Below are 16,483 nucleotides of genomic sequence, written 5' to 3' on the forward strand. Positions count from 1 at the left end.
ATAGATTAAAAACCCATTCAAATCAGAGAGCTATAGTAACGTTTGCTATACAACATTAGGTAGAGTGTCTCTGAAAATTTATGAGCTAGTCAAATTTTCGTGCACTGAGGATAAGAGGTTAAGTACTTTGCCCACGGTCATACAGCTAGCTGTAATACAATCCGGATTCAAACCCAGCACTGTCTGTCTCTAATGCTACGCTCCTTCCACTCTATGATGGACATACATCAGAGTAAGAGTTCAAAGTCAAACAATGAGACTAACTGAATTAAATATACTATGCTCTTCCTGATTTCCTTCGTTTTGATTTTTATAGGGATCTTTATTTGGGGGGGGACATTTCAATTATATATGTCACAGGTTGACATCTTTGTAATATTGGGAAGCACAGAAGGGAAATGATCAACTCTGAGAAAGGGGAAGAGGGAGGAGTGTTAGAAATGCAGGTAAGATTCATGCAAATTATGAAAAGTTAATTACTTAAGTACAGTATGGTACCCTGGATTGGATCCTGGATCAGAAGAAGAACATTAATAAAAAAGGACATTATTAGCTTAGTTAATAGTTAATAGTAACGTAAAAAAGAAAAAAGTTAATTAGGATGTATAGGCTAATATTTCTAGGAAAAAAAAGTCACAACACTGATGAAGCTAAACTAAGGAGAATTCAGCTTTCAAATGTAAAGTAACAGACTCAAAAATAAAGCACATGAATCTAAAACTAGAAGAGATAACATACTTTGCTCTGGCTTCCTCCCATTTTTGTTTTTTCTCATCAATAGCTTTCTTCATAACTTGGTACCATTTTCTGAAATCAAACCATGGCTTATCTGAAAGAAATGAAATCCATTATTATTAACTAAATATGTCACATGATAATAATACACACTTGCTCATTTGAGTCTTCATTCACTGTCATGACTAAACATCTATATACCAGCCCTTGAAAATTATGGATGGAGTCACTATCTCCATGTTCTAATAGATTCCTGAGCAATCACCGTCACTCTCCTCTCTGACATCCCACCTGTACTGCGGCCCTAACCAGACTGTACCAGAACCATCTTTTTGCATGTCTGTTTCTCCTAGACTTGACTATTACCTCCCTGAGAACAGAAGACATATTTTGTTTGTGTAGATGACTATACAATCAGGCCTCTGCCCCAACACAACACCCAGCACAGTGCCTGGCAGGTGGTGCTCCCATATGTCTAAGAATATATGAATTAAGAACAAAAGATGGGAAAATGTGTGAAATGGCACTATAGTAGCTGAATCCAGACTTCCGGTTTTATCAGCTCTTATTTCTGTTCTTCCTAATCCTAGTCCAAATCCAGAGACTCCAGGGATAAATAAGAGAGGAGACTGCATTGGATAGGTGGTGTGTGGGTGTGTGTTCAAGAGTGTGTGTTGAGGTTAGAGAGACAACAGAACTGAACACAGTCAAGTATAAAACTTCATTCCTCACTCTTTTATTCAATCCATATGGGGCAAAGGGAAGAGGAGGGAGGAAAAAAATGAAACTAAAGGTAAAGCAGAAAAGAGGCTTAGAGAGTGAGGGAGTTTGAAGAAAGGCAGGCTGACAGGAAGAAGATGGCTGAGTGAAAGGCTGAATTTTTCACATATTCTTTAATGAAGATAGTCTCCCTTCAATGTCTAGATAAAAATCTTTTCAATGGCCAATACAATCCTAACTTGATCCAATATGGCCTTGAAGGCCATTCAGCCACAGAGGAGGGGCAACTACCAACAGAGCTGCAAGGAAGGAGGAAAATGATAATGATTAATAGAACACAAGGTTCTTTGACCTTAAGTGCGTCACAACCTCTTAAACCTTAAGTTCCTGATCCATAACATGGAGAGCCAGGCGACAGGGGACAGCTGGGGAGCAGACAGAATGGGGAGACCAGTCCCTGCCCAGCTGACAGCAGAGGTTTATGTTGAGGATCACAGGGAAGATAATACATCAGAGCACTCTCTACTCTAAATGTCCACACAGTCTATGATGGCCCTTTAACACTGCGTGACACCTTGTTCAACCTTTCACTCTACGTAGGAGCCAATACAAAGCAATGTGCAGAAAGAAGTATTCTGCATATATTTTAGAAACAACACACAAACTGTCACCATTAAATCCAAGTTCCCAAAACCAATGAACATATATGTAGAATCGTGAAAAAAAAAAGTCAAACTCATGGAAATAGGCAGTAGAAAAGTGGCTGTCAGGGGCTGAGGGATGGGAGAAATAGGGAGCGGCTGGTAAAAGGGAACAAACTTTCAGCTGTAAGATGAATAAGCTCTGAGGATCTAATGAAAAACATGTAAAACTGCCCACATGACTGTAGTGGATAGCACTGTACTGTATAACTGAAATTTGCTAAGAGAACTTAAATACGTCTCACTCGTACAAAAAGGTAAATCTGTGAGGTGATGAATGTGTTAATTGACTTGATGCGGAAAATCCTTTCACAACATCCATGTATATCAAACGATCACAATGTACACTTTAAATATCTTACAATTTTATATGTCAATTATACCTCAAGAAAGCTGAAATTAAAAATAAAACAAACAATGAACATAAGTCCTAGTGAGATCATTAAGAAACTGGAACTGAGTGTAAGAATTCATGTATTTACCAAACTTTACTGAGCTGATCTTGGGCCAGTCAGTATGTTAGATCCTAAAGTTACATTAGGGGAAAAAAAGGTAAGAAAGACATGGTCTCTCCCTCCAGAAGCTTGCAATCTACCTATCTTCCTATTATTTATACAGTACTTATCGTATGTCAGCTATTCTAAGCATTTTATAAATAGTGAAAATCTAATAGGAGTAGACATACTTAGTCCACTAGTTATAATCCAATGTTTTAAACAACTAATAAAAGTTTGCACAGGAGTGGCTGTGGCAGGAGTGATTAGGTCTGATTTAGGAAGAGGTGAGGTGGGGAGGAGGTGTGAAGAGACAGGAGAAGAGGGTATTTATGTTGCATCTTAAGGAATGAAGATGGATTTGCCAGGGATAGAAGGGGTTGGAGGTAAGAAGAAAAGAATATTTTATGTAAAAGGACCAGTGTGAGCAAAGGCTGAAGGCATTAGAATAGATGGTACAGTCACAAAACTGCCAATAAGTTCATGGTCTAGTATGGCCAGTGAGTGGAAGCTGGGAATAAAAAATTACACATAGTAGGAAGTCACTCAGGTTTTTTAGCAGCTTTGATACAGTTAGATAATTATATATATAAAAAATTCTGGTACAAAGTATAATTGGTATACATGTGTATATACATGTGTATGTTTTTCAAAGTTTCTTCCCTATATTTATTGTATCTTTTAATCCATCATTTACAATCACTTTGAATTTGATTGACAAAAAAATCAAGTACCTTCTTTGTTGTCTTCATTATATTTCTCAGCAATACTAGACAAAGACCTGGAGATACAAATAAGTAAATTTAGAAATCACTTATTTGAATACAGATAAATTTTGAATTCTTTGGAAAGAGAAGTATAGGACAGTACTTGAAACTGATGCCAACTTTTAATGGAGAAGCAATCACTGAAACAGGCAAGAACACACTATAAACACTGTCACTCTCTGTTGGCATTTGAGAGGGGTGACATTTTAAGATTCCTTTACTTTCCAAAATAATCTTTGCAGACACACAATGCTGGGAGCCTAAAGGTATACAGATGAGGCGCTAAATGACTCTTTAGGATTTGTGTTCGATGACTTAAAACTCAGGAATCGGTAGAGCAATGGGAACACGTGTGTCTACCTAAATATAGGGAAAAAACATGATCCAAACAACTTACTAAGGGAGAATGAAACCTCTGACAAAGAGCCAAGTCAGAATATTACGTAAGAAATAACTGCTGCTACTAGTCAATGCTCTACAACAACTGAGAGTCTCTATTTTCCACTGAGATAAAATACAGATTCTTTTACTCCAAATAATTAGGTAAAAACAATACAATTTTTCCCTCATAAAATTGACACGCACTTACCATTCTAAGTTGTCATCCAATAAAAAGAGCAGTTTCAGTACTACTATAATGACAGCTACAGCTTGTACATCATATTTAACAGTTTCTGTCTTTTTAGCTACAGGATCAAATGTTAGAAAACCCACTTCTCCTATTCCAGTCACTTTTACCACTTGGCAGGTTAAGTCACGCATTTCATCTGTTGAAAAATAAAACAGTAAAATGTGAGTTAAATTTTTTGGCTAACTGGACCATACTAATATGTATAGCCATAAAATAAGCTTTATCTTAAAACATGGTACTATGTGAGAACTCTGAGACACACATTTTGTGAATAAAATAAACCAAAAAATAATATCTATATAGAAAAACTAAGGGTAGGCACATCCTCTCCTGTTTTGACTTCCCAAAACATCTACTATTTATAGGACACATCTTGGCACCCAATGTACCACCACACATTGGTTTCTATTGCTTCATATGTGTTTCTTGTCTGTATTCTACAGCAATTTGCATTTACCTGAAACTAACTCCCTGTAAGACTAAGAGCTAGGAATGTACACTCATGCACTGGCTGGAAGCCCAGCTAGCATGCTGGAAGCCCCGATGTGCATCTAATTAGATGTACTGCTTTCCCAAAGAAATTACATGCTCAGCATAGATGGCACCTACTATTCAAGGCTGAATAATGTAGGACTTGGAACCAGAAAACCTACAGCCTATATACTTAGGCTTTCTAATCACTAGCTTTGTGACTCAGAATTAGAGTCACTTAACCTCAGTCTCTTCATTTGTAAAATGAGTTACGGTGAGGATGAACTGAGATTAAATAAGATAATACAAGTGAATACATTTTGAAAATTCTAAATTACTAAGCAAATTTCTTTAGTCACTAATTTAAGTACCTAGGATGTACCATTTTCTATTTTAATTAAATTCAAGTAGAATAGCTATTATTTATAAGAGCACAATAAATCGTAGTGAGTCTCCTACACACATTCAGTCACTATGTCCTATTGATTCTATTCCCTTAATGTAGTATACTTTTATTTTATAAAAGTATATATAATTTATATATAATGTATATACTATCATATATACAGTATATATTATTATATACAGTGTTATATATCGTATTATAGAATGGCATTTCTTTAAAAATGTCTTTTCTATTTATTTAAAATTAATATCTTGCACTGCTTCTTTTATACCAAAAGTACAGAGTAACAACAAAGCCAATGAAGAAATTATGAGGAAGGAAGCAGGGGCACAGAGAAGTACAGAGTCTTGATCTGAAGCCTTCTGTAGGAAGAACGCTAGCTCTGGGATGGGAAGACTGGGTTGAAGTATGTGGTCAGCCATCTACCAGCGAGGCCTCACCATGCCTGGCTATGTCTCATCTGTAAATGAGAGTACCCCCCCGCCCTCCCATCCCACCTTCACGAATGAGGTAATAAAGATGGAGGCACTCTGGAAACTTTACAAAGTTCCACACAAATTATCTATATGATTGTGAAAGCAGCCAGAAATTCTCTCTGGCAGGTTTGTCAGTCCAAGTACAAAGGAAAGACCAAGAAATGTGTTTGGAGCTCGTTCAAAGCCATCAAAGTGGCAGTGCTTACTCAGCAAGGGTGTGTGTGACATGCCTGCTGAACCCTTTCTACCTAGCTCCAGAGATGACATTGTCATGCATAAAGGCACTGAGGAGGGGCATCTGTTGCCCTAGCATGCTTAAAACCACTTTTAGCTTTCTGGGAACCCTAAAAACTCTTTGCAAAAGGGCCAAATACACAGGTCTCCTTCTTAATCAACAGCACTATAGAACTGATGGTAGAGAGCAAATATAAGATTCTGAAAATGATGATATCCTAGAAGTTTTCTTATAATTTAAACAGGTGGTTTGCAAATCAATGTCACATTTTGGAATCTAAATCCTAAGGTACAGGGACTATCACATCTTAGTTTGTAGATCTATTTTGTTTATCATTTCCTCCTCACTATCGAGTAATACAAACTCAATATAGGACATTTATAAGATACATAAAGGTAGAAGAAAAGAAAAAATGCATTACCGTAACTCAGAAATAGCACTCCAATATTTTGTTATATTTATTTCTAATATTTATTGAACATTTTCATTTTACATAATTATGATTATATTGTATATAATTTTGTAGTTTGGCCTATTTCATTTTTTATTGTAACATAAACATTTTTCATGCTTTTATGTACTCTTCACAAACATGATCTTAAAAGCTGCATAATGTTCCTCTGAATATACATAATCCATTTACTTAACCATTATCTTTTTGTTAGATATTTAAGTTAAAGGAGGTCGATAATATTTATGTATAATTTTTTTTATATTTCAAATTATTTCTAGAAAGTTTGTGAGAAGTTAAATTTCTCTATCCTGATTCTTTTTAATACTGTCTTTAAAAGGCACTTAAAAATATCAGATGACAGTAGTGTCTCTCTGCACATTAGAATGGTTTTAGTTCATTTGTTGCTCTCAGAAGAGTTAGAGAAGAAATACTAGTAAATTACACACACTGGCCAGAAAATCCTGCCACCCTCATCTCTGTTCAACAGCAACTACGTGAGCTTGATCCCTGCCATAACCCAGCCTGTGTCACTCACATCTTGGTAATTCCTTGTGTTTCTTCCATAACCTAGTATTCCCTCTAAAAGCTCAAGATGTTGGAATATATGAGAGAACACAGGAACTTTCCATATTTTGAAAGAACCATCAAAGAAATAAATAAAAAAACCAAAATCCAAAATAGTCATTCTGATCTACGCAACATGACAAAATGTAGAAATCAGACTTTCCACATTCTGGAATCTTAATCAAATAGCTAGTGACTTCTGAAACCTCAACAAGAGACATACATGTCTTAGTGTAATAAATGATACATCTGAAAATTTTAAATTATTTTTCCTTTTTAAAAAATACTTTAAATTACAGACTTAATATTTATATTTGTGTATATATGTTACTACATATTTGTGTTTATTTTTATAGTTAAAATATACTATACATACAGTTTTGTGTATTGCTTTTTTTCATATAACATGTCTTTTTTATTAAAACACATTCAATCACATTTTTTATATTGCTTAAGCAACAATATAGTCATACCACGTTTGTGTTTTCTGTTAAGAATAGAAGTCCTGAATTTCTCACATTTCTAGTTTGGCAGGAAATTCAGGAATGGATTCCATCGGCAGATTCCATTGGGGTTACCTGTGTCTCGGTAAACTGTGAACCAGGTCTAGTGAGGCTTTCTTCACATTTTGTGTTTCATCCTACCAGACTTTGATTTCCATTTGTTTTACAGACTGGAAATAGTATTATATTTTAACCATTTTAAATGGTCCGAAATATTTTAAGAAAGGATGCTGAAATGAAGTTCCATGTTACTATGGACCCTGTCACAAAGCTTTAATAACCTGTGATTTGAGAGGATTCTATACATTGTTCATTACAATTCTAGTGAGTAGAAGCTTCCTCACCATACACACCACACACTTACCAGGGAGATTGACTTCCATCAAGTATTTCATACACAAGATGTTTGGATGAAGATAGCAGTCTTCAGTAATATCTGGAAAACGTGGCAAATCTAAAAATGTGGCAACTTCAATGACTTTTTTATAGATATCCTCATAGTTAGGCCAAGACTGAAATGAAAGAGAGAGTCAAGGTAGCAATTTTTGCAACATAAATTATTTTTTTAAATACTTTCTGATTTTAAAAGTAGTATGTATTCATTGGATAAAATTTGGAACGTAAAGAAAAGCATTAAGGGGAAACACCCATAAATCCGAAATATCCTCACTGAGCAGTTTTAAACAGCAACGATGCTAAATTACCAGCCACTACACTTCTGTCTCGCTCATAAAACTCTTACTGGCTTCATCCTGCCACTCACAGAAGAATCTGGGGACGGGGCAAAGCTGCAACCCAACTGCAGTTACACTGCTGTTGGACTCACTCCCTCTCATCCTTCTTTGCAGGCATCCCCTCACCAGTCCTCCAATTCACAGCTAACAGTTCTGACTCACTGTTACATAATACTCACGTGCGTCTATGGGGGAGACAACACCAGGGTTTAAGCCTAATAGTTAAAGACGTGCAATTCAACCTCCTACTTCCCCGCATAATAGCACATAAGAGACTCACAGAATTTAGGAAAATCTATGAGCTAATACTAATAAATAAATTCTGTTCACTTTAAGATCACCCTTGTAGTTTAACAGGTAACATGCTATTTATACATTTGCAACTTCTAAACATTCTTCATATTAATACTACATATAATTTTTCACTTACTCTCCCATTCACAGAAAAATATTAAATTTAGAGTCTAGTCTATGCAAGGTACTTCGGGAAATAAAAAGATGAATAAAACCATCTGTTCAAGGAGTTTATGATCTAGAAAGGGAGATAAGGTGTACAAAAATAATCCCAGTATAAGACAGAAGGTTATCGAGGGCCACAAGCAAGATTTTTTTTTAAAGGCTTATGAAACTTCAGAAAAACTCACATTTCCAATATGGTTAAGACCCCATTAAAATTGGGCCTGCATATAAATATCTTGCAAACCTGTTTGGCAGTATTTATTAAAGTTGAGCACGTACACATCCTACGACAAAGCAATTCTAGCTCCATATGCCTCATGGAAATGTGTGTGCATGTCTACGAAGAGACATGCACTAGAATGTTCACAACAACACTACCTGTAAAAGCCCCAAGCTAGAAACTATCCAAATGCCATCAACAATAGACTTGATAGAGTAAATATCAAGTAAATTTTGATACAGTCTCACAGTGGAACACTATACAGCAAAGAAATGAATGTTCTACATGCGACAATATGAATGAATCTTCCAAACATAACACTAGCAGAAGCCAGATGCAAAAGAGAATGATTCCACTTATTTAAACTACAAAAGTCAGCAATTCAGCACCCAGCTTCTATGCAGTTAGAAGTCAGGAGAGTGACTACTCTTGGGTGGGCAAGGTAAGGACTGGAAGTGAGCACAAGGGTGCAGCTTCTGGGGTGCTAGCAATGTTGTTTCTTGATCCAGGGGTGATTCAGGTTATAAAAATTCATCAGCTTTTGTTCATTTGTGATTTGTTCACTTTCCTGTATGTCTAGTTTACCTCAATAAAACAAGTTTTTAAGTGATAAGAAAGGAAAGAATATCAGTTGAGTCAACTATTTTGTATAACAGAATCACTTCATACATCACCTTGTAGGAGAAATAATCTAGTTAGCAAATTCAGAGTTGGAAAGACCCTTAGAAGTATATGGTCTAACTTTACAAAATCTCCAGCACATAGATGTCTAACCCATCTTGTAAATCTCCAATGAAGGGAACTCAATACCTTCCCTGAAGGGAGTCTATTCCACTTCTAATGGGTTTAATCATTAAAAAGTTCTTTCTTATTCTAAGTGAAAATCTGCTTCCCAATTTGAGCCAGTAACACCGTAAGTCATGTCTTGCCAGCTTCTAAATGTGTGAAGCTGTTTGGGAGCTAACTGAAGGAATGAATATTTCTCTGTTAAATTTTACTTTGGTACATTCAGCTCATATGTGATTATAAAGCATAAGGAAATACTTTATAATGGTACAGGAGTATGCTCATAGAAATCTGTCAATTTCTAGAATTTACAACTATGCTTGATTTTACTTTGTGTGAAGTTACAGTCTTCATGGTATTATGTTTATTTTGATACCACTATTTCAATGTCTAAACTCTTGAGTTTTATTAGAAAAAAAGGTTTTCAGCTCATTATCATTAACACATGATTAACCTGTAGCTGAAGAATACAAAGTAAATTTCAACCCAAAGTAGCAATGAGGCCTTTTAAGTCTTTTTGTTAAATATTGAGACGGAGTAATTCTACTTGTATACTAAAGTACTATTAATTGTATTCTACTCTGTGAATGTAAAAGAGAAAAAAGGAAAGCATAAATTCTCAGTGACCTTTGGGAAAAGCTGTCTTTTTTCTTTATAAAATAAATTCAGTTAGACCTCTGCTGCATTTTGCACAGATTTTGAAGCATCTTTTCAAGTTAAAATAATTTTAACATTACTGACAAGATTTATGGCAACCTTAGTCCTTTTAAATAATACCAGTAGGAGATGAAATTAAGTATTTTAATCTGCAAACAAACACTAGAGGAGTGAATATTCCCCTTTGAAAAATAATCATCTCAAAAAAACAATTTTAATGGATGATAAGTTCATGCCAAGTAACTGTAAGGTCATTAATGAAGAGGAGTCTAGTGAGCTAAAAAGATTTAATATAATTTCAAAACATCCACACTGGCATCCACTACTTTCTGCCTCCAACATCACTTGAAGTGGTGGCCCTATAGGGCTTGGCCATGGACTACCCTCCCTATACAGTGGCTCCCATTTCAACTGAGCAAGGCCACTCTGGGGGGCCTGCACCACTAGCTCAACAAAGCATCTGACCTTGGGGAGAAGGCTGGGAGTACACTGTTTTAGAGAATATGGTCAGTGTCACATTTTTGTTTCTGTCATATTGTCCATAGCCCAGAGAGGGGATTCAGGTTCTAATGTGGACAAGACTCTAAACCATAGATAACTATCATATAATAATTACAGTAAACATTTAATGACTATGTTAGAATAGTCTTATTCTGACTTTTAGAAAATGCATTCATGTAAGGAACACCCCCAAGAAAAGGGTCTCATAGAAGCTGCTGGATATTTGTCCTGTATTTTCATTTGGTGAGGGGACTCTCTGATGTATTAAGTAGAATAAGGGGGCTTCCTGAACACTGTTTAAAACTTTGCATGTTTAGTAAGGTACAGTAGTATTTTATTTTATACTGGTCCTTTGGTTATCTGCTAATTAATTTTATCTCATTTTTTTTTGTGGGACAGGATGGCATAACAAAAGACAGACAGACAGAGGCAGAGATGATGAGACTAGTCTGTAACCACTCAAATACTATTTCTGTCAAAATCATTTGCAAGATGCCTGTTAAAAATGCATTTTCCTAGATCCCACACCAGACTTACTGAATCCATCCCTGACATTAGGTCTAAGAATCTGTAAATAAACAAGCTCTCCAAAATATTCTTGTGCAAAAATAAATTAAATTGAAATAAAATGAAGTGGCTCTCGATCTCATTTTTCTTGTAGCCTGGAAGAGACTCTCAGATGGTTTTACTTCACATGCTTGACAAGAGAAGTTCACCCACAAATTCAGTGATGGGCAAGATGCTATGGGAAGCCAGGAACAAAAGAAAACATCAGCTGGTTTCTATTCATGCCATCTGGCAGCAGTAATTCTGGAAAGGAGTGGGAGTGAGGGAAACTGAGAACAGCTGTTATCATTACATTCGCCTTAATTTCCCTCAGGTAGATTTCAAACCTGATTATTATTCTAACAAAGATTGCACAAACAATCCCAAGAGCTCATGTGGCCTAAGATGGTGAAAAATCTGGAGTAAAGTTTGAAGAATCAGTGTATTAAATTTGGAGGTGCTTAAAAAGTGACTGACAGCTCTGGAGAAGTCTTTTTCTTCCTTCAACCAACAGGGACCTAGTTTCACAAAAGGTGTAAGATTGCTCCAAGGCCAAATGAATCATCATGGCAGAGTGCCACTCAGTGGGTTTGGCTGAACCAGCATTACATCTTTTCTTTTTACTCATTCAGAGAGAGAAGATCAGAATGCTGTTGATCCACATTCAAAATACTGCAGATGTACTTCGGAATGAATTTCCAGTTTCCTCTTTATCACTTCTTGCTGAGTCCAGTGAGGGATGACGAAATGATTAATTCTTGAGTGGATTTAGAAACACTGTCAAGGACCATGGTAGAATAATATGTATATAACTTATTAACTGTTTAGAAATTGGTCTGTGGGTTTAAAATACATAAAAGTAAAGAAAATCAAGGCTGAAGAGATAGAAGTAGCCCTACTGTCTGTTAAGTCACTGGCAGAACAAACTGTATCTGTAACAGAGACGAGTGTGTCTATGCCCAACTTTGGTTCAAACAGCAATTTGATTATTTGTTACTTCATTTTGAGATGGTGTCCCTGAAAAAGAACAGATTTTCAGTTTATTCTACCAGATGAACTGAGAGATTTTTGCTAGAAGTAAATGATGCTTCGAATGAGCACCATGCTTCAGAAACTTGTCTCAAAAATAAAGCAGCAGTACAGGCAGAGGCAGAAAAAGGAGGAAGTTGTTTTTAAATAAGTAAAGAAAATGAAACGGCCATCTACCAGGAGTTAGGAATCACAATTCAGAAAAAGGAGATGGTTGGAAATACTAAAACTTTTTTTTTAATCGAAGCATAGTCAGTTTACAATGTTGTGTCAATTTCTGGTGTATAGCATAATAGTTCAGTAATACATGAACATATATATATTCATTTTCATATTCTTTTTCATTATGGGTTACTATAAGATATTGAATATAGTTCCCTGTGCTGTACAGAAGAAACTTGTTTATTGGAAACACTGAAACTTAATCTGTGCACCTGTCTCCTCTCCTGAGCTTTGCTCTTAAGTCAGGGTGATGGCAAGAAGACAAACTCTCCCAGCTTGCTTCAAAGAAGAAACAAACCACATCAATACGCTCTGTACTCTGTATTCCATTCCCTATGTTTCAAGCGAGTTTTGTCAGATTTATTGCTTTTGGGACAGAGGGGCCCACTTAAATACTAACGCAACACTTTAATGGAAAGAAATTGTTCACACAGGGTAAAGGTTTAAGGATCTTTAAAGCTTCCCCCTCATCCACTTTGGTTTGTTTTTAAGGTGTGCTCAACTTTCTGGAATAGCAAAAGCAAAACAAAACCAAACACAGAAGAAAAACAGTCCCCAGCAGCCCACACACACAAACTCCACAGGCATTATCTTCACTACCATCTCCTAGAACAATTGCACCTTTTGTCATTTCTGGTGGAGGTTCACAGCTGCTGAAGAAGCCAAGACTTAGCAGAGAAGGCTAAGACATGGAAGGAGGGAGGAAAATGCTTCCTTTGTTAATGAAAAGCTGTTTCCATTTAAAAGTTTCAACATCCTATGGAATAGTGAATGCACTTTTGTGAGCAAAGGCAAAGCGTACAATGATGAGAAGCTGCCTGTCAATTAAATAAACAGTCATTTGAAGACATCCCAAACCTTCCCCCTTTTTCTTGAAGAAGTGGGGGAGGGGAAGGAGGGAACATGGACTATTACTAGATATGGCTGCACACGTGTTTATAAGGCATAGTAAATGTGACACATGGGCTTCTAGAGTGATAGATTCATTTAATTACAATCCTAAGAAATCACAAGGTTAATATGTTTTTTAAAAGACCACAAGGCTATAGTAAATTGTTCTAGCATGCATTAAAAACAGAGTGCTTGGGAAAGCATTTTATTGAATTTCACAAATATTCCAGTGAGTTTATTTTCCTTCATGAAGCAATGCCTTCAGACAGGTAAGGACAAGCTAGAGTTTCTGTTACACAACAGCAGGCTCTGGTGATAAACCTGATTACAATACCCTGTCAGAGGTGAACTTCCTGCTTTGCTATTAAAAAAAAAAAGAATACAGTGCCTCACCCTGACTTATTCTTATTGTTGTTTTGAAGCAAAGATTCAGCTGAGAAAAACCTAATGCTGCATGCACCTGTTAACCCAAACTTAAAACAAGACTTTCTATTACAAAGGAAAATTAATAAGGAATAAAAGTATGTCAAAAGAAATGACAGAGCACTGTAATTTATTATTTATGGAGGAAGGGTAAAATGAATTCCGCATGTATTATGATTCACAGAACAGTTCAACTCGTAATTTTAGTCTGCTAGAGTTATTTTAATGGTTGTAAATCTATCAGTAGTAACAAAAAATACTTTATGATCAAAGTCTAATCCTCTGGAAGTTTGTGCTGAACACATTACTTTATGTGAAATATATATCTTGGTCCTGGAGATGAGACCATTTTAGGAACATGCCATTAACCTGCATAGACCAACATAAACCTTAGGGACAAATACAAATTTATGAACTGATGACCAACTGACCAGGAGACAGTAATTTGTTTCGGCTCAGGGTCAGAGCTGGAGAAACCTATTTGAGTCCTCCCTTCCTAAGATGTGTTTCTTCTTCAAATATTCTGCTGATTGTGCCATACCCATGTTCAAATTTCACATATCTATACTAATGTAGATTAAAAGCTGGTATCCAGAAGAAGAGGTAATCCCAAAATAATTTCTATTTGATCTTGGCAGGGTTATGTGATTATTTTTACAGCAGACTAACCTTTGTCATGATTCAGTTTTCTTTAGGCTGATACAGAACTTGGTTCCATTCTCTTCTCCTGGGAAGGAGAGGTAAGGGGAGGTCTGGGCTTAGCATGCTGTGTACTGGGGTTGAGGGGCAGGGGTACTGGCACAGGATCAAACTAAGTCACAGGAAATTCACATGAAATCATTGGTTTCACTTAGCAAATATGAGGTGCGATTCTCCTAAAAGAAGTATCATCAATAGAGTCTCAAACATACATTTTCTGACTGGGGTAATTTACTATTGGTTTCAGTATATTGGTGAACAGTACAAATTAACTGGTAAGGTTATTTATCTCACACACTGGATTTCATGAGTGATACTGATACACTCGTAACTTGCATGTTTAAATGTCCTTGCTTATAAGCGGAAGTTACATCCCTTACACATTTACCATAAAATATCAGTAGAATGCTTTTTTATTTTTTCAATCAAAAAAACCACTATTTAATAGCCTTCTGATATATTATGTAATAAATACATAAGAAGCCGTCTGGAAGTTTACTACTTAGGTGGGAAAAAATCCCCAACAGATCTATTTAAAATCTCCTTTAAATAAAGTATTTAAACTTACTCTGTTTCTCAGCTATTTCAAATCACTTAATCAATAAACACCCAGTCCCTACCATGTATATGGAATTATATATTAAGTCTTATGATGATGATAAAATAAAAATATTACTTCTTTGAGAGACTTCTACTCTCAAAGAACAGTTAGGGATGCAAGAAATATACAAACACACTCATGCATTTCATACTGCCTTTTTACTTCTGTTTTAGAAATTCTTTAGACAACCTCCTCTAGCTTCCTTTAAAATCTTGAAAAATACAAAAGAATACATGTAACATATCTGTAAGCTATGAAGCATGATCCTAAAATGAACACCCATGAATTCACTGCCCAACTTCAAAACTGGAACATTACCAGCACTGTCTACTACGTTCTCCTTTGGCAGTCCTCCCTCTCTGCCTCCCCCTCCAGAGGTAACTAGTATCCTGCATTTTGCTAACCATGAAATTGTGTTTTAAAAAATAGTTTAATCATACACACAAATATATCTATAAAAATATATTCAGTTTAACTTCCTTTTTGAACTTTATAAAAATGGTACCATACTATACATAGCTTTCTGAATTTTGCCTTTCATACTCAACAGAATGTTTCTAAGATTCATTCGTGTTGCTTGTGGCTGTCGGTGATTCATTTTCATAGCTGTCTAATATACTACGTCTGATTATGTCACATGTTATCCATTTTCCTGTTGATACACATTTAGATTTGTTTTGTTTTTTCATCACTTAGCTGCCTTCTTTAGCCTTTTAATGCCAAACACAAAACTCCATCAACAGAGAACTAGTTAGCTAACCTAACTAAGTGGCATATCTATACTGTGAAGCTCCAAGAAAAGTAAAAGCTTGTAAGTAAAATGCAGTTATATAAGAGAATATCGCTATTCTTACAAATATACACTAAAATACTTAGGGGCCATGACAGATGTAACTTACCCTCAATGATTCAGGGATAGAATTGGATAGACAGACTGACAGATAGGCAGAGAGACTAGCACAAATGATAAAACAATGAGATAAACTAATAACAATAGTTGAATCTGGGTAAAGGATATATTTTTATTTTTGTAACTTTTCTATAAATCAAAAATTATTCCAAAATTACAAGTTCACTTTTTTAAAAAAAGCTAAGATATAAGTGAAAAAGGCAATGTGTAATAGTTATTGTTACCAAAACATAATCTCATTATTTTTATGCTTATACTTTCTATCAAAATCTACAAGAAATCACTCCCCTATTTTACCTCTGTCCCCTCACTCAAAAATAACAAAAATAGTCAACAAAAGAGATTATTATTAGGGCAAGTATTTTGTATGAACAAAATCCTATAACCATGACCCTCCAATAACTGTAGAAAATTTTGAAGCAAAGATTAGATAATATTCATGAATATAATTTTTTTTAATCCAAGAATGAATGAGCAATAAGATACTTTTAGGCATTCAAGAAAGAATGGTTTAGGTAATACTCACCTAAAAAGCATCTAAACAATAATTCTACTTCTAAATGTCTAAAAATTAGTATTTGGAACACTTCTGTTTCTGCCCATGAAGGATTAACTACTTCAGGAATTGACTTCCTACTACAAACATAG

The 16,483-nt window shown here is 35.6% G+C and overlaps 1 protein-coding gene across 3 annotated transcripts in view; it reads right to left on the bottom strand.

Annotated features, from left to right (window-relative positions):
- The window catches only part of TAF1B (TATA-box binding protein associated factor, RNA polymerase I subunit B), a 50,589-nt gene that overhangs the window by 7,722 nt on the left and 26,384 nt on the right, over window positions 1-16,483 (bottom strand). For all 3 annotated transcript variants that reach the window (XM_031684758.2, XM_072938221.1, XM_072938222.1), the window contains exons 9-12: window positions 7,522-7,669; window positions 4,007-4,184; window positions 3,385-3,431; window positions 739-829 (exon numbers count right to left, since the gene is read on the bottom strand). In XM_031684758.2, the coding sequence (XP_031540618.1) occupies window positions 739-829; window positions 3,385-3,431; window positions 4,007-4,184; window positions 7,522-7,669 (464 nt within the window). The remainder of the gene's footprint in view (window positions 1-738; window positions 830-3,384; window positions 3,432-4,006; window positions 4,185-7,521; window positions 7,670-16,483) is intronic.

The sequence above is a fragment of the Vicugna pacos genome, chromosome 15, assembly GCF_048564905.1.
Source record: "Vicugna pacos chromosome 15, VicPac4, whole genome shotgun sequence".
NCBI lineage: Eukaryota > Metazoa > Chordata > Mammalia > Artiodactyla > Camelidae > Vicugna > Vicugna pacos.